The sequence below is a fragment of the Leptodactylus fuscus genome, chromosome 4 (assembly GCF_031893055.1).
Source record: "Leptodactylus fuscus isolate aLepFus1 chromosome 4, aLepFus1.hap2, whole genome shotgun sequence".
Taxonomy (NCBI): Eukaryota; Metazoa; Chordata; class Amphibia; order Anura; family Leptodactylidae; genus Leptodactylus; species Leptodactylus fuscus.
In genome coordinates, this window is record NC_134268.1 from 218,448,151 (window position 1) to 218,474,503 (window position 26,353).

General features: G+C 41.2%; 1 protein-coding gene across 1 annotated transcript in view; it reads right to left on the reverse strand.

Annotated features, from left to right (window-relative positions):
* The window catches only part of AGMO (alkylglycerol monooxygenase), a 123,523-nt gene that overhangs the window by 66,210 nt on the left and 30,960 nt on the right, over nucleotides 1-26,353 (reverse strand). The window contains exons 5-6 of the mRNA XM_075269898.1: nucleotides 10,794-10,897; nucleotides 3,063-3,158 (exon numbers count right to left, since the gene is read on the reverse strand). Coding sequence (XP_075125999.1) covers nucleotides 3,063-3,158; nucleotides 10,794-10,897 — 200 coding nt within the window. The remainder of the gene's footprint in view (nucleotides 1-3,062; nucleotides 3,159-10,793; nucleotides 10,898-26,353) is intronic.

A 26,353-nucleotide genomic window follows, 5' to 3' on the forward strand; every position in this document is an offset into this window, starting at 1 on the left:
AATACTACTCCTATGTACAAGAATATAACTACTATAATACTGTTCTTATGTACAAGAATATAACTACTATAATACTGCCCCTATGTACAAGAATATAACTACTATAATACTACTCCTATGTACAAGAATATAACTACTATAATACTACTCCTATGTACAAGAATATAACTACTATAATACTGTTCTTATGTACAAGAATATAACTACTATAATACTGCTCCTATGTACAAGAATATAACTACTATAATACTACCTCCTATGTACAAGAATATAACTACTATAATACTACTCCTATGTACAACAATATAACTACTATAATACTGCTCCTATGTACAAGAATATAACTACTATAATACTACCTCCTATGTACAAGAATATAACTACTATAATACTACTCCTATGTACAAGAATATAACTACTATAATACTACTCCTATGTACAAGAATATAACTACTATAATACTGCTCTTATGTACAAGAATATAACTACTATAATACTGCTCCTATGTACAAGAATATAACTACTATAATACTGCTCCTATGTACAAGAATATAACTACTATAATACTACCTCCTATGTACAAGAATATAACTACTATAATACTGCTCCTATGTACAAGAATATAACTACTATAATACTACTCCTATGTACAAGAATATAACTACTATAATACTGCTCCTATGTACAAGAATATAACTACTATAATACTACCTCCTATGTACAAGAATATAACTACTATAATACTGCTCTTATGTACAAGAATATAACTACTATAATACTACTCCTATGTACAAGAATATAACTACTATAATACTACTCCTATATACAAGAATATAACTACTATAATACTGCTCTTATGTACAAGAATATAACTACTATAATACTACTCCTATGTACAAGAATATAACTACTATAATACTGATCCTATGTACAAGAATATAACTACTATAATACTACTCCTATTTACAAGAATATAACTACTATAATACTGCTCCTATGTACAAGAATATAACTACTATAATACTGCTCCTATGTACAAGAATATAACTACTATAATACTACTCCTATGTACAAGAATATAACTACTATAATACTACTCCTATGTACAAGAATATAACTACTATAATACTACCTCCTATGTACAAGAATATAACTACTATAATACTACTCCTATGTACAAGAATATAACTACTATAATACTACTCCTATGTACAAGAATATAACTACTATAATACTACTCTATGTACAAGAATATAACTACTATAATACTACTCCTATGTACAAGAATATAACTACTATAATACTACCTCCTATGTACAAGAATATAACTACTATAATACTGCTCTTATGTACAAGAATATAACTACTATAATACTACTCCTATGTACAAGAATATAACTACTATAATACTGCTCCTATGTACAAGAATATAACTACTATAATACTACTCCTATGTACAAGAATATAACTACTATAATACTACTCCTATGTACAAGAATATAACTACTATAATACTGCTCTTATGTACAAGAATATAACTACTATAATACTACTCCTATGTACAAGAATATAACTACTATAATACTGCTCTTATGTACAAGAATATAACTACTATAATACTACTCCTATGTACAAGAATATAACTACTATAATACTGCTCCTATGTACAAGAATATAACTACTATAATACTACCCCCTATGTATAAGAATATAACTACTATAATACTGCTCCTATGTACAAGAATATAACTACTATAATACTGCTGCTATGTACAAGAATATAACTACTATAATACTACTCCTATGTACAAGAATATAACTACTATAATACTGCTGCTATGTACAAGAATATAACTACTATAATACTACCTCCTATGTACAAGAATATAACTACTATAATACTACTCCTATGTACAAGAATATAACTACTATAATACTACCCCCTATGTATAAGAATATAACTACTATAATACTGCTCCTATGTACAAGAATATAACTACTATAATACTGCTCCTATGTACAAGAATATAACTACTATAATACTACTCCTATATACAAGAATATAACTACTATAATACTACTCCTATGTACAAGAATATAACTACTATAATACTACCTCCTATGTACAAGTATATAACTACTATATTACTGCCCCCTATGTACAAGAATATAACTACTATAATACTGCTCCTATGTACAAGAATATCATACTTTGTGTGTTGGTGTCCCTTCTTCTGATGGCAGATGTTGGATCAGACATTTTGGCTTACACTTGTCCAACTCCTTGTTACTATAGTGAATATGGTAAATTTGGGGTCTTGCTGGTTTTTTTCTCTTCTCCATATTGGGGGAATAAGAGTTACTGACATTTTGTTTGGTCAGTGAGTTGATAAGTAAGACATTAATGATTCTGTAAATGAAGGTCTATAACATGGAAAGTGTGCCGTCATGGAATAGTTTGATGCTCCTCTGTAACTGGACTTCTCTTAGTTGTGAAGAACAAACGCTCCAAAGACATCATAAAAAACTTTGATGTAACATCTTGGAAACCCAATAGTTGAGAATACAGCCATGTTGGATACTACAACCCTTTGTAGACCTTGGTCCATGTGATTGCTTTCAGGTCTTGTCACATATTGGGATTCCTCCCAGTCCTCCACACCCAAAGACGTTGGATTCACCTTCTTAGGAAGGCTATACATCAATTGTCTCAGAAATCTTGCCCTGGTTGTATTTTTTATCTTGGCAAGAACAATCCATTGGAAACGTATTCTCCTATCGAGGCCCAGAATGTTACAAGATGCAGACGCCCGTTACATGGATGGCGGGGGTGGGTGGGGGGGCTGATATTTTACAGATCGAACAAAAGAATGTTATCTAATTGAGACCAACTGCTCTCATTGTTCCTTATAAACTTCGCAATATATTCAGGGGAACAACACATGGTTCTCTTTAAGGGAGTCAGACAAAGATTTCTCATACACAATAAATCAGGTCCTGGTGGATTTTCTAAGACAATGCCCAAGGCAAGAAGCGGAGGCAAGAAAAACCAGAAGGCTTACCTCGGTGTGGATCCAGAATTGGTACAGGAGATTAAACTGGAGATGGACAGCGAACACGGACGGAGGGATGAAGAAGGCCATCGGCCAATAGACCATCTGGAAACCAAGGAGAAAACAAAGTCAAGGTCGTGCCCAAGACAATACATACTGCATGGATAGGGTAGAGCTGGACGTAGCATTGTACTAGTCCTTATGTGAATTAAAGGGGTAGCAGAAAATTTTTAAAATTTTTTCCAAAAAAACACTGCGCTGGCCGTCCATAGGAGGCGCGTGGTAGGAGCCTCATGGGGATCAACACTGTAGGGATTGTAGGGTTATAGGTCGGACTTGATGGACTGATGTCTTTATCCAACCTCATCTACTATGTAACTATGTAACTATGTATGGTACTGAGTCCGATCCCTGTTCAGATCCCTCAATGGAGATGCAATACCAGACACAACCTGTGGACAGGTGTATTGCTGTTTCTTGACGTGGGCAACCATGTTTTTATCAATCTGTACAATCCTTTAAAGGGGTGGTCTGGGATATACAAAGAATGGGAAAAGAACCAAAATGTTCAGAATATTAGAAGGACTTTGTATATTTATGAGCTAAATTCCCCATTGGTTTTGTGGTGTCCCTGACGAATCTGGTGGCAATAGAATTGTGCCATGCGCAAGACCCCCTGCAGTGGATAGAGATAAGACCCCCAGAGAGGCGACAAAGTTATGGGGATAATTGATTTCCTATTGTAGTGCAAGGAGTAGTAATAATAATAATAATAATAATAATAATAATAGTAATAGTAATAATAATAATAATAAATAATTGATATTAAGAATTAACAATAATAATATTAAAATAATTAATAAATAATAATAATAATAATAATAATAATAATAATAATTAATAATTAATAATAATAATAATAATAATTGATATTAAGAATTAATAATAATAATAATAATAATAATAATAATAATAATAAATAATAATAATAAAATTATTAATAAATAATAATAATAATTATAAATAATAATACTTAATAATAATAATAATAATAATAAGACTTATAAATAATAATAATAATAAGACTTATAAATAATAATAATAATAATAATAATAATAATAATAATAATAATAGAAACAGAGATCTAATAATTTTTTACAATTATTTTTAAAAAATTGACTACACATCTGATTAGGGGGATATCGTCACTCTTTAGGGAGAGACCACCATTTAGGTGTGTGGAATCTTATTAAGCCATTTGCGCTCCACTTGTGCAAAGGAACATGGGAAGAATATGCAAATCTGTCTTCAATTATGTAATTAGGAAGTCAGTGCCTCAGTCATGCAGCCCAATAGAGGGCGCTCCCTTTAACATCATGCCGACCTTACCAGAGGCCTTTGTTGCAAGGATGTGGGATTTTACCTAATTACATCATGGAAGACAGATTTGCATATTCATCATTGCAACATCCCAGTTAATCTGGATAATAAGATGCTAAACCATGAGATAAAATAGACTAATAATTCTAATAAATAACAACATTCATTAGAGAAAGATGTGATTGTTACAAGAGCTTATACCTGCTGATCAGTACAGGGTCTGGGTGTCGGACCCTCACCGCTCAGACACTGTTGGCCTATGCGGAGTACAGGTCACTGCCTGGGGACCCCTTTATATTCATCCTTTCTGATGTCAGTGTTCATTCATGTCATAGAACACCGAGGGGTTAATGTTGTTTCATTCTGATAAATAGAATGACTGTAATGATACAAGATATCATAATATCGTCTCGGCTACATTACTCCTCGTGTACAAGATCTCGCTCCTCGCTACGTTCACAGCTACAAGTGTTTCCAGGTGTTGCGCTGGGGGCAGATGGGATCAGCTCCTGCCGCTGCCGCCGCACATTTAACCCCGGGTGAGGGAATAATGGACTCAGGTACACACAGATGAACCCAAAGTGAGATTCCTGCCGCAATGTGCGCACGTCCAGGCCCGCTCGCAGGTGATCTCTGGGGGACGCATTACAAGTGTAATATTTTACGTGGAGCTAAACTTGCATTAATGAGCTGCAGGTGGGCCAGCGACTCAGTGACGGGCAAGGCTCGGTCACTTTTAATGGAATTCTCTTCTATTTGTTCTGCCTCCAATTTAGGTGATTTGTAAAGTATCTCGCTGCTTTCAGGTGTTTTTACACTTCGGGGAAACACAATCCGATGCACAGAACCTCGGCAGGAGGCGGCTGCAAATCAGACTCCATCTTGTCAAGGCGAAATTCTCGTCCTGGGACCTCGAGAGAAAGGAAGAACATTCACACCCAGGACCTTAGGGGGCCCAAAGGTTCTTCTACCAAATAAGAAGACACATTGTTATAAGTACTGCATGGTAGGGGGGGGGGGCATACTTACCTAATTCTGATGGTTATATATTGGAGCACTTAAGCCCCTCACTCAGTATTACCCCCCCACACACACACATCCATTCTGTTGTAGATTTGCTGGTGTACTTGGGACCGTTGTCTTGTTACATGATCCAGTTTCGGCCAAGCTTTAGCTGTGGGATAGACAGCCTCACATCTGACTCTACAATACTTGGGCCGACTGAGGAGTCCATGGTCAACTCAATGACTTGAAGGTGCCCAAGTCCTGTGGTTGCAAAACAAGCCCAAATTTCCTTCCCTACCATGATACTTGACAGTCAGTAGAAGGCTTCTGTAATGATGTGCTACGTTGCATTTTGTTACACTTCGCCATTAGGGTTGAGCCGATCTTGAGATTTCAGGATCATTTTCAAAATCTGATTTTCGATCATTTTCCAGCCGATCCCGATTGTGAAATTTGCTCGATCGCCGATCAGGATCTGATCTTTCTCGATCCCGATCGCTCAACCCTAGTCGATGCTTCTCTATGGGAAAAGTCACTTTTAGGGTTGAGCCGAACTTGAGATTTCAGGATCTTTTTTAGAATCCGATTTTCGATCATTTCCCAGCCGATCCCGATCGTGAAATTTGCTTGATTGCCAATCTTTCCCGATCCCGATTGCTCAACCCTATTGGCCATCTACATGGAGGTCAATCTCTACTTTGGTTTCATCAATCCAAAGGACATTGTTCCAAAGTAGAGATGGTCGAAACTCCCAAATTCATTTCTGGTTCCAGTGGCTCGGGTTGCTGATTTGTTTCGTAGATAGGATTGTTGAGTCTTTCTCCTGACAACCCTTCCACCCGAGCCATACTGTTCATGCACATATCCTCTTCTTCTAATGTCATGACATGAACTTGATCTTGTATCGTGATAACTGAGACCTGTAGAGTCCGAGATGTTGCTCCTGGGTTATTACAGTTTCTTTGAGGATTGTACGGCCTGTCCTAGGAGTGAATTTACAGGGACGTCCACTTCTGGTAAGATTGTCCAAGGGCTTGAATGTTTCCGACTTGTGAATAATCTTTCTCCCTATAGAATGATGGACATCAGATTGTTTAACCCATCCCAGATGGATTGGCATGAACAATGGCTTTTCTTAGATCATTGCTGATGTCTTTCCTCCAGCAAACTGCCAAAACCTCTGTTTCTATTGCATGAATAATGGCTATTCTTAGACCATTGCTGATGTCTTTCCTCCAGGAAACTGCCAAAACCTCTGTTTCTATGGCATGAACAATGGCTTTTCTTAGATCATTGCTGATGTCTTTCCTCCAGCAAACTGCCAAAACCTCTGTTTCTATGGCATGAACAATGGCTTTTCTTAGATCATTGCTGATGTCTTTCCTCCAGCAAACTGCCAAAACCCCTGTTTCTATGGAGGTGATCAGACTTGCTGCTGCTCAGTTCATCCAGGACCTTTCTGCTATGCGCCCTCTTAATTCCTATGGTAGCAGTAACTTTGGTCTTCATATTTCGCTCACTACTCCTGTATGGTGGCCTAGTTTTTGTTAATTAAGTAACGACCCGATGGGATCTGTGTGCTGTACATTTGAGCTTGGATTTACCCAATTTTAAGACCTTCTAAGGACCAGATTTCTTTTTTTCACACATCAGACTATATAGAACTATATAATTAATAATAATGTGGACTGTTTTGTCTCCCCGCGACTGTATATATTGCTTAACAAGTGCCACACCTGTCCACAGGCAATGGGTGACACTGCAGCTTGCCCCCGATCCCATCAATGATGCTGAGTTGTAATACCAGACACAACCTATATACAGGTGTGGTGCTGTTTCTCAAACACGGCAACTATATTTTCGCATCCAGTCCACCCCTTTAAGCTGAGCAGCGCTCAAAAACCCCAAATCCCCCCCGTGCCCTGGAACGTTCTACATCTTTGATTGAATCTGCCGGCATCGACGTCAGGGTAAATTATAGCAGATTTGACAACTGTTGCGCTGAGTTTGAGGGTGCAGATGGTCGTAGCAGGAAGTGCGCTCATTAATCGTCTCACTCTGAAACCCCAAATTCTTCTCATTGCATGAACGTTATTAAATTTCCATCCGCTTCCATGTGAACACATTCCTGCTTGATGATTTTTTTGTACTGTGGTCACATTCTCACCCTCCACCATAGGCGAATGGCCAAATATAGCAGAGCTGAGGGTGTGATTTGTGACCTCGTTTACGGTGATAGCAAAATCTGCAGGTAGGACTGCTGCGTGCACAGCGGAAACTTTCCCGCGCTTCATAGCGACTTCAGCTCTGCTACATATGGGTTTATTTACAATGTCAGGAAGCTTGTAGCAAACTTTTGTAGAACTTATGTAAATGTATGTAAATGATTGATGCAATATTTCAGGGGAGGAGAGTGATGTGTGGGAACAAACGGAGAGGGGGATAGTAGAAGGAGTAGGATCCCCAGCAGCACAGAGTATTTCAGCAGAGGAAGGTTCTTACTTTGCAGAGCGTCACAGAGACATAATTTGAAACTCCTGGGCCCCAATGCACAATTTGGGGCCTGAATTACCATGTGCTATCTATAATACTGGTGTCTAGAGGTGAGCGAAGAAGAATTGCCAATTTTCCAAAAATTTTGGGTTCAACCAAACCCTAAGCTTTTGGGGTTTGACACTCACAAATCACTATTATACTCAGGGAGGTCTCTTCAAACCCCCAAGTTTAGTAGGCGGAGGCCCGTAAACCTAATAAACAGTCCCACTTACTTTCCCTAATTTTTCTGGGCTCCCCTGTAGTCTCTGATGTTCCTTCAGAATCCTGTTCGGTCATTTTCTGTCCTCCAGTGTGACATCATGGGCCCCGGGCGACTGCCAAGGCCTGTGATTGGTTCTCAGCAGTCACATAGGGTAAAACAGACAAAGCATCATGATGTCAGCGCACCCCATGTGACCACTGAGATGCTACAAGCTTCTGTGCTACTAAATTTCATCTATAGGAATATGAATGCTATAGGAATCCTTCAAACCCTTAAATGATAAAATTCTTTATAGCTGCCAGCACCACTAGGGGGAGCTCACTAGAGCCTACATTGAACTGTACACTAAAATAGCCAACTCCTGAGCTCCCCTAGTGGTGGCAGAAAGTGAGGCAGAATTCTATCCATTAACTTTTTGAAATTTTGTATCAAAAGTTTATTCCCTTATACTAAGATTTATTGAGTATAATTTGTTGAACCTTCGCGTGACGAGCTGCTAGATAAAGAAGATTTACAACCCATGCCAAGATTTTCTCTGAATTTCCAGGCATCTGTTACTATAGAGAGGGCTCCTGGACACTGCACTTGGAGGAGTGAGCCTATAAGATGTCTTTTCCTGTTTTATATAGTCACGCCGGCCAGATGACCTTACACATTTCCCAGGCACCTGCTGCAACACAAACTGTTACAGGTCATAAGAGATGCCGATCGGTCCAGCCCTTCTTCTCTGCGCTGTTCAGATATTTTTCTTGGCAGCCGAGACCGAACAGGTGTAATAAAGAACAGCTCAGCTTGTTTACGCTCTTCTTAAAGAGATATGCTGCGCTCAGCGATCCCGGCCCCGGGGAAATGGCTTCAAAAATAGAAAATAATTCTGCAGTCAGATAAGGTGATAGCGAGAGAGCTTAGAGATAGAATGGAGGGGATAGCTATGAAATCCTTCTAGATAAAGTCCATGGAACATGTGGAAATGGAATATATGGACATCAAGGGATAAGTAAAACCCATTGAACAGTTCACCTATAGGAGCCGATTTCTCACAATTTTGGTCTCAGTAGTCCGTGAGCCCAAAAATTTAAAGGGGATATTTCATGGATGTCATTTTATTCTTAGTAGTTCTATATGAAAGCGAAATGCGACATATGGAGCTTCATCTGTCAGAAAAAATATCCTTTAAAGGTAGTAAAGGGTTTCCAGTGTTACCAGTTTGTATAGAAGGGAGTGGCCAGAACAGGAAGTCAGTGTGGTGAAACTTCAGCCAATGGCTGCAGAGCAGGAAGTGATGTCAGAGCAGGTGGAGTCACTGATGGATCTTCTCCTGTATAGTCAAGTAACTTCTTACCCCTGTCATGTTATGGACCTGTCACATGGTGCAGGTAGAGATGGGTGAATTTGTTAATAATGAGAAGGGTTTGTTACAAATTTTCCAAAAATTTTAGGTTCTACCCAAATTAGGTGCTTGACATGTATAAATCCATCAAATGGTTGCTAACTACAGTAGTCCATTTTAGAGGGGCAACAAAGGTGTGTAAAACATTTAAAAAAAAAAAAAAAATCCTCTGGTGTTCTGGCCTTTTTCTCGGCCCGGGTGCCATCTTATTAACCCCCCAGGTCACTACTTATTTTTATACATTCTCTCTACTCTAAGGTTATTATACTCTGTGGCCAGAAGAGACTCCAGGAAATGATAAGAAATTTTTCTTGCCACACCCAAAAATTGGTCAAAACATATTCCCTTGGCGGGTTGTACCAATAGTCATAAAGTGTATCTTGAGAGATTGCCCATCACTAGGTACAGGGCACCCTAAAATCAGGCATCTAAGAGAGCCGACCACATTAACAAGTTCAGATATTCGCAGTGTAGGTCAGAACTTGCTCAGTATTGGTGATGTGGCTACTGGGACCACCACATAGACCCAAGAAATGGATGAAAATTTCTCTGTATGAATGGAGGTGCGGGTCATGTAGGCCCATGGTTACTCAATTCATCTGTATTGGGATTATCGAGCACAGTAAGTGCCAATAGAGATGACTTTTTGTTTTTAAGTATCTCAGATATTTTTATGAGCACCACGGCTCCTTCATCTTCTGAATTACTGAAGGTCCATGCTCCTTTGTCCATACTACGGCTCCTTTGTCCACACGACTGCTATCAGATGTCCGTATAATATGTGAGAAGATAAGCAAGAATTCTTTAAGACATTGGCTAAGGTGTCAAATTTTACTGTGGATTATTACAAAATTTTGTTTGAATATGTTTTTGAGAATAATAGCTACGGTTGATGTTCTACTGGTTGACACCAATGGTTATGATGATCTGAGAACAATATTTTTTATCTATATCTTATGCCATAGATGGTTGAGGTTGTGTGACTTGTTGTGACATGATATCAATGGTTTTCCATAGCTTAGGTGGCCATGAGTCATGGGGGCTCAGAACAAAGAGCCCATTTTTGAAGATTGATGCCCGAACAGAACTGTTGTCAGTTTCCAAGGGTAACCAGAAGAATTTTTCAATAGATATCTAATAGTAAATAAAGAAAACACAAAGACAACTCAATATAATTCACTTGTCTGTGACCACATTATGACTTACCCAAGAAAAATATTTTTGCAGAAAGGACTGCCGTAAAGCCGTCGTCAAGTTGTAATCCTCTGAGCTGTGGTGAGTTTGATGGCCGGCCCAAACTATGTTAACTTCTGTAGAAAAATAAGAGAAATATACAGATAAATAATTCAGCCGAAATATGAATGATCGAAACCACCAGTCCTCAGCATAAAGTCATTGGGAATGTGCCTTCAAGAAATGAAACACAAAGATGATGATCTGGAACCAATCTGGTCAAACCATCCAAGATCTTCATGTTGGATCTAGAATTTGGTGATCACGAGCTTTGGCCACTGTCTAAGTTTATTGGGCCAGTTCCATATTAATGTGAGTTTTCCAGGCTTATCAATCGATGACTTATCTTTTAGGATAGGCCATCCAGTGATGATTGGCAGGGGTCAGATGCCCAGGACCGTCGCAGATTAGCTGTTTTGAGAGACCACAGTGGTGATGACTCTTCACATATACCCAAGCACAATGTCTTACATTTTGCTCGGTATCGCAGCTCAAGCCCACTCCCTTGAGGACAGACCATGTAAGCAATGAACGTGACATCACATGGCCTTTGATCCAGGTGTGGGACCCCCACTCATCTTCAATTGTTAACCTATCGTAAGGACCTTTAGACAATATGACCCCAAACCTCTATCGCCCCGTAAACAATAGGCCAATAATGTTCCCAATGGCACTTAGCGATGGCAAGATGCTTCACGGTAAGAAACTTGGCTTCCATACATTTTTATGTTGTTTTTGCCTGTCCACAAACGTTTTGAGGTCTTGTTTTTTGCAGGAGGAATTGCAATTTGGTTGAAGATGGACCTGTATCTTGAAAAACCTAAATGGACAGCAGTTGGGGCCCAACTATCATGGCGGTCTCATAACCCTGGTAATGGGAATGACTCTTCCCCGTAGATTGGACTGCATTGTCAACACGACAGGTCTTTATTAATAGAGACTTTCCTGCCCTAATTTTTTTGCGTTGTAGATCTAGTTACGTTATAATACCGTAATACCCACAATTACACATCTACTTGACCAGTATACGGAGCTGTCACATAGATGGGGAGCCAATGCTGACTAAAGCTCATTAGCAGTCACTCCACATCATTCTGCATGAAGTATGGCTCCCAGCTGGGTCTGAGCGCCTCAAGAATCTCAAAAATAGAACCTGCTGCAATCCAATAGCCATCGCTGCCTAGGAGTAAATATGTGAATTCTGCCCTAGCAAACAACACAGCCCCATAACTATGCCATGCTATAGAGATGATGGAATCTGGGACGGAGGACTGAAACTCTCAGAATCCATCAAGGCCATGGATAAGAGCCATCATTCTGCAGAGTGTGCACAGTGTCGGATTAAAAGCCACTTTGCAAATGGGACTGCAGCCAAGGGCAGTATACGGTATACACCCACGTGTTATCTCAGTTACAAATAGCAGCCTTATTTCAGGATCGGGCAAAGAAAAACACTCAAAAATAATTTGCTCAAAATGCAAAAACTTAATGAGAGAAGATGAAAGCTCAAGTGCGTAGCGGGACAAGGCTGTCTATCAGCAGGACGGCACTGACGGCCCCATAACAAATACTGTCTTGTAATAGATGTTATACAAATCCTACAGAAATAGAGAAAAAGGGAGTTACAATTAAAAATCAATATTTGGAATTTTTGAGCTTTAAAAAAAAAAAAAAAAGTGATTTTGTGGCAAAGTGTGAATAGACGTGTCCTCCATGTGGGCCATGTCCCTCTGAATACAATGTAGTTCTATTCCTGATCCTAACCTCAGCCTAGTCCCTAACATTGCATCTGTCTAGCCCCTTAATTCATATATTTCCAGGTCACTATAGCCCTATTTCTGATCCTGACCTCAGCCTAGTCCCTAACATTGCATCTGTCTAGGCATTTAATTATCCTGCCTGGTCCCTGTAATTCTACTCCTGATCCTGACCTCAGCCTAGTCCCTAACATTGCATCTGTCTAGCCATTTAATTATCCTGCCTTGTCCCTGTAATTCTATTCCTGATCCTGACCTCAGCCTAGTCCCTAACATTGCATCTGTCTAGCCCTTTAATTATCATGCCTGGTCCCTGTAATTCTATTCCTGATCCTGACTTCAGCCTAGTCCCTAACATTGCATCTGTCTAGCCCCTTAATTCATATATTTCCTGGTCAATATAGCCCTATTTCTGATCCTGACCTCAGCCTAGTCCCTAACATTGCATATGTCTAGCCCTTTAATTATCCTGCCTGGTCCCTGTAGTTCTATTCCTGATCCTGACTTCAGCCTAGTCCCTCACATTGCATCTGTATAGCCATTTAATTATCCTGCCTGGTCCCTGTAATTCTATTCCTGATCCTGAACTCAGCCTAGTCCCTAACATTGCATCTGTCTAGCCCTTTAATTATCCTGCCTGGTCCCTGTAATTCTATTCCTGATTCTGAACTCAGCCTAGTCCCTAACATTGCATCTGTCTAGCCCTTTAATCATCCTGCCTGGTCCCTGTAATTCTATTCCTGATCCTGACTTCAGCCTAGTCCCTAACATTGCATCTGTCTAGCCATTTAATTATCCTGCCTTGTCCCTGTAATTCTATTCCTGATCCTGACCTCAGCCTAGTCCCTAACATTGCATCTGTCTAGCCCCTTAATTCATATCTTTCCTGGTCACTGTAGCCCTATTTCTGATCCTGACTTCAGCCTAGTCCCTAACATTGCATCTGTCTAGCCCCTTAATTCATATCTTTCCTGGTCACTGTAGCCCTATTTCTGATCCTGACTTCAGCCTAGTCCCTAACATTGCATCTGTCTAGCCCTTTAATTCATATCTTTCCTGGTCACTATAGCCCTATTTCTGATCCTGACCTCAGCCTAGACCTTGACGGTGCTGCAGGTACTGCCTAATCTCAGCTTAATGTCTTGCTATGCACTTACCTAGCTCTTTGATTCTCCTGCCTTGTACCTATAGTGCTGTTCTGGATCTTAACCTCAGCCTAGTCCCTGACTGGTACCTACGGTGCTAATCCTGACCTCAGTGTAGTCCTTGACTGTACACCTGTTTAACCCTTTGATTCTAATACCTGGTACCTATAGTGCTACTCCTGATCCCAACCTAGTCCTTGATGGTGCGCCTGTATACTACCCTTTACATACTATGCCTGCCACTTGTTGTGCTACTCCCAGTCCTGATTCCCGGCTGAGCTCTTGACTTTTTGTGCCCTGTTAGTTTTCCTGATGACAAACTCTGTTCCTGACCAGACCATAACTCTGACAGCCCTACTGCTGCCGATCTGGGGACCATGACCTGCAGCAAACCCCCATACATGTTTGTGCGGGGTTAAGGGTAACTACAATGTAAAAACTATAAATGGGTCCCCCAACCATAACTAGTGCAGGTCTCCACTTATAGAGAAGTAACAGTAATAAGCTCCCTATGGCACTCGGGCCCATGTGCATTCCCTATAGACAGGATTCTGACTGGGTTCCACCCTCTGGTACCCCTGAACCCTAAATTGATGAAGTCCGAGGTCATATCTCCAGATGGTTAATAAAGCTTGTAAGTGATCACTGATGCTATAACATAATAAAAAGTCATGATAGCACCCAAAACCATATGGGGGCGCTTAGTTTTTGCAATACCTTACAAATTGCCCTTTATTTCTATGCAGATTTCTGATCCCGTAGTGAAGGTCTGCTGATAATCTTCTGTTAAGTGAAGTTCTTGTGGTGTCCATGGCTGGTTCTGGCACGAGGATCGCTCCCATAGTATTTTTAGCATGTGTGAAAAACTTCCCAGTAGAACAGATGAAATGCATGGCTTAGCAAAATATTTTGGCAGCGCTGAAAAGTACAATGGAGGGGACCACCCCAGAACGGCTGTTTATGTAAGGGACGGATTGTTTAGTATTGTTCACTATCCAGCCGCGCCATGTCATATCCCTGCAAATGACTAAAGACAACTTGTTACGGCGTCTCCGCCTGTCCTAATTAACACTTAGTGGCGGAATTATTTATAGACGACTCGTCGGAGGACTTCATTTATAGTGCCAAAGCCGTAAGAGATCCCACTTATCCTATAGCGAGGAGGGCACCCACTGTACAAGTATACAGGAAAGTATATAATACTAGCAATCACTATTAACATATTTACCGGTTGCATAAATCTTAGCACCCTGGTGCGGTGACATGGCAAAAAATGTTGCTTAACGTTAGTACATGAGGTTTCGAGGGTTATAACTTTTTTTCTTTGGGTTATTCGAACAATATTTGCGTCTTTCTTCAATGATTTATTTTTACCTTGTTTTTATTTTTCCATGTTTTTTCTTTCTTTCAATATCCAAGTAAATGTAAACAAAAAAAGAGGGGTCTATGGAGAGGGAAGGGGGAGGAGGAGAAGGAGGGAAACCCATACTGCAGATGTTAAGCTATATTTCAGTGACTCTTTTGACACTAATGCACCAAGGAGGTGACAAAAAATTATAAAGAGTCAAGGGGCAACACGGTGGCTCAGTGGTTAGCACTGCAGCCTTGCAGCGCTGGAGTCCTGGGTTCGAATCCCGCCAGGAACATCATCTGCAAGAAGTTTGTATGTTCTCCCCGTGTTTGCGTGGATTTCCTCCCATTCTACAAAGACATACTGATAGGAAAAAAATGTACATTGTGAGCGCTGTATGGATCTCACAATCTACATAAAAAAAATTTAAAAAAATTATAAAGAGTCACATTCACCATCCCTAAACCGTCCTGGCCTCCATTGTGGTGTTTTGTGTTCTCTCCCGCCCGGGCATCTTCTGACCTCTTCCTCTTGGTGGCATCAGCAGCCCCAGAGAACCACTCGGCGTGAATGGTTACATGGGCATCTATGTTGTAACACAAACAAATGGGTCTTTGAGGTCTCCCAACGTGGAAGAGGCCAGTAGACCAATGGGAGAGAACACTGGAGGCAGTGATGGGAGCCCAGGAGAGGGGAGGGAAGGCATCATTGTTTCTTTATATTCACCCTGGGTCTCCGATTATTATACCAAGGGTCTGAAGAGTATAATAGTGATTTGTGGGGAAAACCCTAAAAATCTCTGATCTGGTCAAACTCAAGGATTTTGGAAAATTTGTACCAGTCCGAACTGGTTCACATGGATAGACAGTCAAGACACGGTAGTCACATGGATAGACGCTCAAGACACTGCAGTCCTATGGATAGATGGTCAAGACACTGCAGTCACATGGATAGACGGTCAAGACACTGTAGTCACATGGATAGACGGTCAAGACACTGCAGTCACATGGATAGACAGTCAAGACACTGCAGTCACATGGATAGATGCTCAAGACACTGCAGTCACATGGATAGACAGTCAAGACACTGCAGTCACATGGATAGACGGTTAAGACACTGCAGTCACGTGGATAGAAGGTCAAGACACTACAGTCACATGGATAGACGTCAAGACACTGCAGTCACATGGATAGATGGTCAAGACACTGCAGTCACATGGATAGATGGTCAAGACACTGCAGTCACATGGATAGAAGGTCAAGACATTGCAGTCACATGGATAGACGGTCAAGACACTGCAGTCACATGGATAGATTGTCAAGACACTGGAGTCACATGGATAGACAGTCAAGACACTGCAGTCGCATAGATAGATGGTCAAGACACTGCAGTCACATGGATGGATGGTCAAGACACTGCAGTCACATGGATGAATGGTCAAGACACTGCAGTCACATGGATAGACGGTCAAGACACTGCAGTCACATGGATAGATGGTCAAGACACTGCAGTCGCATGGATAGAAGGTCAAGACAAGACACTGCAGTCACATGGATGGATGGTCAAGAAAAGACACTGCAATCACATGGATAGATGGTCAAGATACTGCAGTCACATGGATAGACGGTCAAGACAAGAAACTGCAGTCACATGGATAGACGGTCAAGACACTGCAGTCACATGGATAGATGGTCAAGACACTAGAGTCACATGGATAGATGGTCAAGACACTGCAGTCACATGGATAGACGGTCAAGACACTGCAGTCACATGGATAGATGGTCAAGACACTGCAGTCACATGGATGGATGGTCAAGAAAAGACACTGCAATCACATGGATAGATGGTCAAGATACTGCAGTCACATGGATAGACGGTCAAGACAAGAAACTGCAGTCACATGGATAGACGGTCAAGACACTGCAGTCACATGGATAGATGGTCAAGACACTGCAGTCACATGGATAGACGGTCAAGACACTGCAGTCACATGGATAGATGGTCAAGACACTGCAGTCACATGGATAGATGGTCAAGACACTGCAGTCACATGGATAGATGGTCAAGACACTGCAGTCACATGGATAGATGGTCAAGATACTGGAGTCACATGGATAGATGGTCAAGACACTGGAGTCACATGGATAGACGGTCAAGAAACTGCAGTCACATGGATAGATGGTCAAGACACTGCAGTCGCATAGATAGATGGTCAAGACCAGGGGTCCTCAAACTTTTTAAACAGTGGGCAGGAGGCAGAGCAGGTCGCACAGACATCGGGAGCAGTGCCCTCCAATAGGTAAAGTGAAGTGCGCTCCATGGCCTGGCCCGAGCTCCTCAGGAGCTTCATTATAAATGCACGGCTGCCGGCGTTGTTGGCGGGGCCAGACAAAAGTGCTTGGAGGGCCGCATGTGGCCCGCGGGCCACAGTTTGAGGACCCCTGGTCAAGACACTGCAGTCACAATAGATAGACGGTCAAGACACTGCAGTCACATGGATAGACGGTCAAGACACTGCAGTTGCATGGATAGACGGTCAAGACAAGACACTGCAGTCACATGGATGGATGGTCAAGAAAAGACACTGCAATCACATGGATAGATGGTCAAGATACTGCAGTCACATGGATAGACGGTCAAGACAAGAAACTGCAGTCACATGGATAGACGGTCAAGACACTGCAGTCACATGGATAGATGGTCAAGACACTAGAGTCACATGGATAGATGGTCAAGACACTGCAGTCACATGGATAGACGGTCAAGACACTGCAGTCACATGGATAGATGGTCAAGACACTGCAGTCACATGGATAGATGGTCAAGACACTGCAGTCACATGGATAGATGGTCAAGACACTACAGTCACATGGATAGATGGTCAAGACACTGCAGTCACATGGATGGATGGTCAAGACACTGCAGTCACATGGATAGACGGTCAAGACACTGCAGTCACATGGATAGACGGTCAAGACACTGCAGTCACATGGATAGACGGTCAAGACACTGCAGTCACATGGATAGACGGTCAAGACACTGCAGTCACATGGATAGACGGTCAAGACACTGCAGTCACATGGATAGACGGTCAAGACACTGCAGTCACATGGATAGACGGTCAAGACACTGCAGTTACATGGATAGACGGTCAAGACACCGATAAAGCAGATCTTCCATTTCCCCATTTTTGTGCAAATTGTGGCAAAATCACAATGAGACTAAGCACAGCCACACACAAACTTCACTGGTAATATGCAGCTAGCAAAAACATCTACGCTCAGAAAAGAAGTTATGAAACTTTTGCAAACACCGACCATGCCAAGAAACATAAAACATAGACGAGCAAAAGATCCTTAAAAAGTCATGTTTTTTGTTAATTCGTCCTGAAAGAGTTTGCACTGACAACGAGAAAATAGCGGTGGGTAACCAAAAATATCAAAAATGTTTATGCAAGGCGAAGGCTGCCACACCACGAAATGACAACTGAACTATTAGATATCCATCGAGTCTCCAGTAGTAAGAAATAAGAGAGTAACACCCTATAAATACAGAATAGGGGGGGAACATGGACAGCAGATTGTGTGTTCTCCCATTCTGAACCCATAGACTGTGACAAGGAGTCGCTCCCCTCTTCCTCCACGCTTCTGGAAACCTTTTCTACAAGATTTTAGAGAGTCTTTGGGAATTTTTGCTCCACGATCATGAAGAGCATTTATGAGGTCAGACCTTGATGTTGGACTTTGAGAGGACCAGTGTGGCTTTCTCCTTGTGGGTGTTGGACGGGGTTGAGGTCAGAGTTCTGTGTGGCTGGTCAGGTTCTTCTACAATAAACTCCCCCGACCATGTCTTTATGGACCTTGCTTTGTGCATCGGGGGACAGTTATGCTGAGACCAAGAGATACAGAAGTGAGACTCCGAAACTCAAGGATTAAGAGGTGGAAACATATTGGTTGCAAAATAAAAATCTCCTCCCATTTTTATGTTACTAATCTGCTGATACATGTATAGCACTATATACTGTATATACTATCCCGTGTAGAGGGATATCGGGGTCTGTGTATTATTTCAGCTTTTCTATGATTTCCCAGTGCGAGCGCGCGGCGTCTGGCAGGTGGATGAGGTTAACGGTTTTCTTCATCTGGCGCACTATGTACCCAAGGCCATCTCTAGTGGATGGGAAACCTCAGAAGATTAGTTTCGGAATTGGACGGTTAGGCCAAAAGATTTATTTCGGGACTAATAATTTCGTCACAATCAGTTTGACAAACCCTTAAAGTTTTGGGTTGAACCCAAAATTTTTAGAAGATTTAGGTGAAATCTGTTTCAATCCCAACTCATCTAGCAGTACCTTAAACAAAAAACGAAGGAGCATCCCACGACTCCATCCTACTGTATACAGAACCGCAGATAACAGACTGGGATATCATTATGATACAATGTGCCAAACGACAAACCCAGCTCTGCTATATCTGAGGAACAGATGTCCCCCGTGGTACCGAGCAGCTGTCAAATAAAAGCAGAGGCTGAGCATGTCAATTAGAGTGTAGAGTAAGAGAAGTGTCCCGGAGCAGGTGGGCAATATAAAAATATATCAGCATCTTCAGGGTCGACACATTCCTACAAGAAACATTTAATAACACGGGGTGCCAGCTGCTGCGCGCCCCGCCAGGCCTCAGACTCACAACCAGCCACGGTTTGCAGCACGGAATTTGTTTTATTTAGAAGATATCCCGCAGAGGCTTCTTGGCACCTCTTCTCCTCCAGTGACTTTTCTGCAGACCTTGCTAACACAAGATCATCTTACATCGCCAATATTGAAATGCATCCTCCGCCGGCGACCGTGCTCTGGAAGCTCGCGGCTGAGAAATAGCACTGGAATGACATCCAAAGCAACGCTCAAGCACATCATGGCAACTCAATGCGACTACAAGAACGATACGGCTCCCAATCGCCGATAAGGCCCGTAGTCATTCCAACTTTTCCCAAAAAATTAAAGGAATTGTCCTCTATAGAAAGTTCTTTTTTGTTTGAGGGATGTCTTAATGTTGAGCTCAGCACAAAATCTCCATCTACTTGATCTATGATCACTGTGATCAGAGTGATCGAAACGATCAGCTGTTATTGTTACCCTACAGCACTCCCGCAGGAGAAATTAAGCATTACACCCTGCCTTATTGAAAGCATTGCAGTCCTTTTTTTTGTTTGAGGGCTCTCTTGATAATAAATTCAGCGCAAAAACAAAATCTATGATCAGAGTGATCAAAACGATCAGCTCTTATTTATTTTTTTGATGAAACCATTTCCCTACAGCACCACCGCAGGAGAAATTAGGTATTACACTCTTCCCTATGAAAAGCATTGCCTTCTGTGGACAGTTTGGTTTTTTAGGGGCCTTACCTTGATAATTCTTATCACTCAAATCAATGTGATCAGAGTGATTAAAATGATCAACTAGCGCTCACCCAGTTTTTTTGGAAAATGGAAGGCAACTTTATTTGGCACCACACGTTCCGGGCAAACAGCCCTTTTTCAAGTGCAATAACAATCTTAAAAAATGAATGTTCACAATTACATTTGACATATTAAACAAAAACTCCAGACAAAAATACATTTTGACAAGAGGTTCTGTTATATGCTCTTTTATACTTTTATGAAGTTGATGTAAATTTTTGGAAGTTTTTGTCTGGAGTTTTTGTTCAATATGTCAAATGTAATTGTGAACATTCATTTTTTAAGATTGTTATTGCACTTGAAAAAGGGCTGTTTGCCCGGAACGCGTGGTACCAAATAAAGTTGCCTTCCATTTTCCAAAAAAACTGGGTGAGCGCTGATTTTCTGCCTGTCCTCCGCGAGGCTGGTCCCTTCCCCTACATTGGTCTGACGTCCCCGAAGACGTTTATCAGCAGCTGCCTTCCGGTTCTACCGGTTTTCTTTATATTACGTCTATTGGTTGTTGTGTTCAACACAACCAGGCCAGGTGAGCGGACACCTGTATTGCTTTATATATCTGTTTCATATACCAAAGGTATCACACAAAGAACGGCTCGGTGCCGGGGATTTTGTTTTCTTCTCGTTAAAATGATCAGCTGTCCTTTTTTTATGAAGCCATTTCCCTACAGCGCCACCTTAGGGAAAGTGAAGCATTACACACTTCCTTATTAAAAGGAGTCTCCCTTTTTTAATGTTTGAAGGGCCTCTTGATGGTAAGTTGAGCACAAAGTCACTTTCTACTCTCAGATCGATGTGATCAAAATGATCATACTAAGACTAAAAACGTCCACACATACTACATATATAAGACCCATATATGTGAAAACCACTGTATGGGAGCAAGCTTTAATCTCCCACAGTGAACACTTAGCCTGTTTTGTGTGTATTAATGAGAATCAAAAAGTGGATACACTGATATGATACAGTATTCCACCATAAATATACATTCACAACTATTCAGCATTGGCTAAGAATGAAGTTACATTGACTCATTGTCATATTACTGAGCCAAATTGAACTGGTAACATATATGGTAAATAAAAATAAAACGTGATGACTGTAAATTAGGTGCTCTAAGATCATGTGCAGCAGACCAGCATTGCCATATTAGTTCAAGGCAGCTCTAGTGTAACTACCATCTGTGATTTCCTATAGATTATCACTGGTGCCTAACTAAATCCTATTCCCACAAACTCACAGGTATGTATATATATATTTCTTGTAATTACCCTGCGCTTATTAGTGGGACTTAGTAGCTAGTTGGTGGCCGCTAATATCATCAATGAGATCCCAAGGATGCAATATATACCCCTATCTAGGACCTCACGGTTACTACAAACTGGCTCTACGCGTTTCGCCTGCAAACTCAGGCTCGTCAGGAGCTATATTATGGGTATAGTAGCCCTCAAAGATAAAGGAAAGCACCACTAAACGATGTGCAGTAAGAACTGCAATTCTCGGGGCACTGATGGTGTGCCCCGATACTTAGCGTGTCACATATATGGGTCTTATATATGTAGTATGTGTGGACGTTTTTAGCCTAAGTGGCAATTAATAAAGGTTATATCTTAGTATTATCAGTTTATATACCATTCAGCCAGACTGTGAAGTAAAGATATAGTGGTTGAAATTAACCCCTGTGATTATATTAGATCAAAATGATCAGCTGTTATTTTTTGATGAAGCCATTTCCCTACAGCACCACCACAGGAAAAATTAAGTATTACACCCTTCTTTATTTAAAAGGAAAGCTTTCTGCAGACAGTTCTTTTTCTATTTGAGAACTTTCTTGATAAATTGAGCACAAAAACATCCATTCTATAATTTTTTGATGAAGCCAATTCCCTACATCGCTACTGCGGGGGAATTTAAAGAATTGCACACTTCCTTATTAAAGGATTGACAGTGAATTTTTTGAGTGGTCTCTTGATAAAAAGGCGCCATCAGATGCATGTTAGGAAGCCATTTTGCTACAGTGCCCCAGCAGGTGAAATGAGGTACTACACGCTTCCTTATTAAAAGGGTTGTCCATTGTGGACAGTGGTTTTTGTTTTGTTTTGTTTTTTATGAAAAGTTTCCATCTCTTACAACTCAGATCAATGTGATCAGAGTGACATTAGTGGGACATTAGTAATGGAAGGCCCACTCTGATTTAAGTGAAGAGTTACAGTACCAGGGCCGCTAATGTAAGATAATTGTGCCAAATCACACCACAAAAAAAAAACAAAAAAAAAAAACATACAGTTACAAGTAAATTAAATCTAAAAATTAAAAAAATTATATAAATTTTTTAAAAGAATAAATAAAAAAAAAGTAAATTAAATCTAAAAATTATAAATTAAATTTAAAAAAATTAAATTAAAAAAAGTAAATTAAATCTAAAAATTAAAAATTAAATAAAAAAAAACTAATTAAAAATAGTAAATTAAATCTAAAAATTAAAAATTAAATAACAAAAATGAAATTAAAAATAGTAAATTAAATCTAAAAATTAAAAATTAAATTAAAAAAAAAATCTGTTTATGGAATCTCAGAACTTAACATTGTCCATCTTTGTAGAGCACTCTCAGATTTTGCTTTGGACCATCCATTGGGGCACACACTGACTTGACTCCTCTACAGAGACATACATAGAAACCTTGGAATTTTTTGTTGGGTGATCTGGATGAGCTGCTCATGATCTAGAGAACATCCATCCATCTTACCCCTACGAGAGATGCAATGTAACAGTCCGAGGATACGCTAAACCCCAGGGTGGAGTTGCTCCGTATCAAGTTTTTGATGTTTTCCTTTGGCACAGGAATCTCGTGAGAAGTTCCTGAAAGCCTCTTTGTAACGCTGTAAACACGAGGTTCCTCCGGTATCACAGTCGGGCCGCTGTTGCGGCGTCTACACAGAACATTCCACAGTCAATTACCGCTTACATGACAGCCTATTTATGAGAGGGGCGCATAGAATTATGCAACTGTAAATTTTTGCCAATTTGGAAACACCCATGTACGGGGCCGAATGTTTCATTTAATCCAAGTGGGAACCATTTAAGAAGCGAGCATAAAATCTACGGCTTACGAGGTGAATATGAGCACTTTGCAGCTCTGGTGAAACAAGTTTATTTAGGTAATGATTCGTGCATACGCCGGTAATAAATTGGGGCACAAGTAAAGTGGAGTTATTTGCAGAACGCGTTAGATGTGGAAGGAAATCTGCTCTGCTTTTTTTGGAAATGAATCTTACTGGATTTCTAAAGCTCCATTGTCTGCTACAGTCGTAGCTTTCAGGACTGTATGGGACGCACCAAGACCTCGGGCTTGTCCCGAAAAAGATGAATTTTGTGGCTTATTTAATTACATAAAGGCTGGAATTTTCTCGAAACAGCGCCGCACCTGTCCACAGGCCATACAGGGTATTGCAATTTTTAACCCCATTCATTTTAGCTGACCTGTTATCCTGGCAGAAGTTCAGGTTAGCTCTGCTGCATCTGTTTGTCTATAGCTAGGTATAGACCATGAGATTGCTGTAAAGCAGACCACTAAATGCTGTTAAAGGGATCACTCAGACCCAATTATTTCTAGGTACCACGTCAGAATAGCCTTAAGAAAGGCTATTCGTCTCCTACCTTTCGTCATCTTCTTCGCACCGCTGGTTGCCTACAATCCCGGTTCTTTTCGTATGCAAATTAGCTCTCTCGCAGCACTGGGACGGGCCCTAGCACTCAAACAGCACTGGGGGCGTCCCCAATGCTGCAAGAGAACTCTCTCTAGCGCCGCCTCCATCTTCGTCAGCAGCATCATCTTCAGCCTCATCTTGTAACTTCTAGGCCGCGGGCCTTGGGCAGAGTAGACTGCGCATGCCCACAGGCCACGAGAAAATGGCCGCTTACAATACTGTGCAAGAAAGGTAGGAGATGATGACGAAAGGAAAGATGCCAAAAGGTAGGAGACGAATAACCTTTCTTAAGGCTATTCCGACGTGGTAACTAGAAAAAATTGCGTTTGATTTTAATACAGAAATGAACAATTGGCGATACATTCCCTGTGTGGAGACATAGCGCCCCCCTCTTGGTCCCCGGATTTGATTTTAGACCTGAAAAAAATGGCGTCACACGACAGACTGACTGTAACCCCCTGTAAGATTGTTCCATAGGTGCCTGGTTTTTTATAGTGACATCATAGCTGTGATCCCCAGGCGCCTTCATGTGTACAAGACCAAAAATCCTAAATGAAAGCGCCTCCCATCCTGTCCTTTGTCTCCTCTCCAGTCCGCGCTGCCAGATCCTTTCAGTCCAGGAAGATTTATGATCCTCCCTAAAGCGATGTCAGCATCCCTCTATCACCAGAGGACTCCTTCCTAGAAAATAGTAACATCTATCCGCAGCTCAATTGGGTAGAACATTTGGCTCCGGTATTTGGGATTTTTTGTGAACAACCATTACATAGACGACAAGTGCGGGGGTTTCGGGGGGCTCATCCATCAATCCTGCACGGCACAGTAGCCTTGACTTGCATGCAAGTAATGTGTCATCATCTGTGCGCACATCTGTACGGAATTATCTACCTGCGGAGATGTAGAATTGGGCACGGGACATGGAGGGGTAGGATGTATAATGATGGATAATGAATGGGGGGGGGGGGGGGACAAAAATAATGGCTAAAAAGTTACAAAATAGTAAAAGAAATGTCTAAATGTAAGGTCAGCCGTGACACAGGGGTTACATCTGCCCCCTGCTGGCTCATGCTAAGCAATTTATGGTCCCTTAAAGAGGACCTTTCACCACTTTTGGGCACAGGCAGTGTTATATACTGCCAGAAAGCTGACAGTGCGCTGAATTCAGCGCACTGTCGGCTTTCCCGATCTGTGCCCGGTGTGAAGAGTTTACGGCCCGGTACCGTAGCTCTTCTATGGTCAGAAGGGCGTTTCTGACCATTAGCCAGGAACGTCCTTCTGCCTCGCGGCGCCAATCGCGCTGTGCTGTGGAGCCGGGAGGAACGCCCCCTCCCTCTGCTCACACAGCTCGTCCATAGACTAGCATTATCAGGAGAGGGAGGGGGCGTTCCTCCCCGCTACACAGCACAGCGCGATTGGCGCCGCGAGGCAGAAGGACGTCTCTGGCTAATGGTCAGAAACGCCCTTCTGACTGTAAAGCGCTACGGTACCGGGACCGATAGCGCTTTACACCGGGCACGGATCGGGAAAGCCGACAGTGTGCTGAATTCAGCGCACTGTCAGCTTTCTGGCAGTATATAACACTGCATGCGCCCAGATATGGTGAAAGGTCCTCTTTAAATAGTCTGGATTCTACATTATAACAGTCTGGAATCTACATTGTAACTCTCTGGATTCTATAGTGTAACAGTCTGGATTCTACAATGTAACAGTCTGGATTCTACATTGTAACAGTCTGGATTCTACATTGTAACTGTCTGGATTCTATAGTGTAACAGTCTGGATTCTATAGTGTAACAGTCTGGATTCTACATTGTAACAGTCTGGATTCTACATTGTAACAGTCTGGATTCTACATTATAACAGTCTGGATTCTACATTGTAACAGTCTGGATTCTACATTGTAACAGTCTGGATTCTACAATGTAACAGTCTGGATTCTATAGTGTAACAGTCTGGATTCTACATTGTAACAGTCTGGAATCTACATTGTAACAGTCTGGATTCTACAATGTAACAGTCTGGATTCTATAGTGTAACAGTCTGGATTCTATAGTGTAACAGTCTGGATTCTACATTGTAACAGTCTGGATTCTACATTGTAACAGTCTGGATTCTACATTG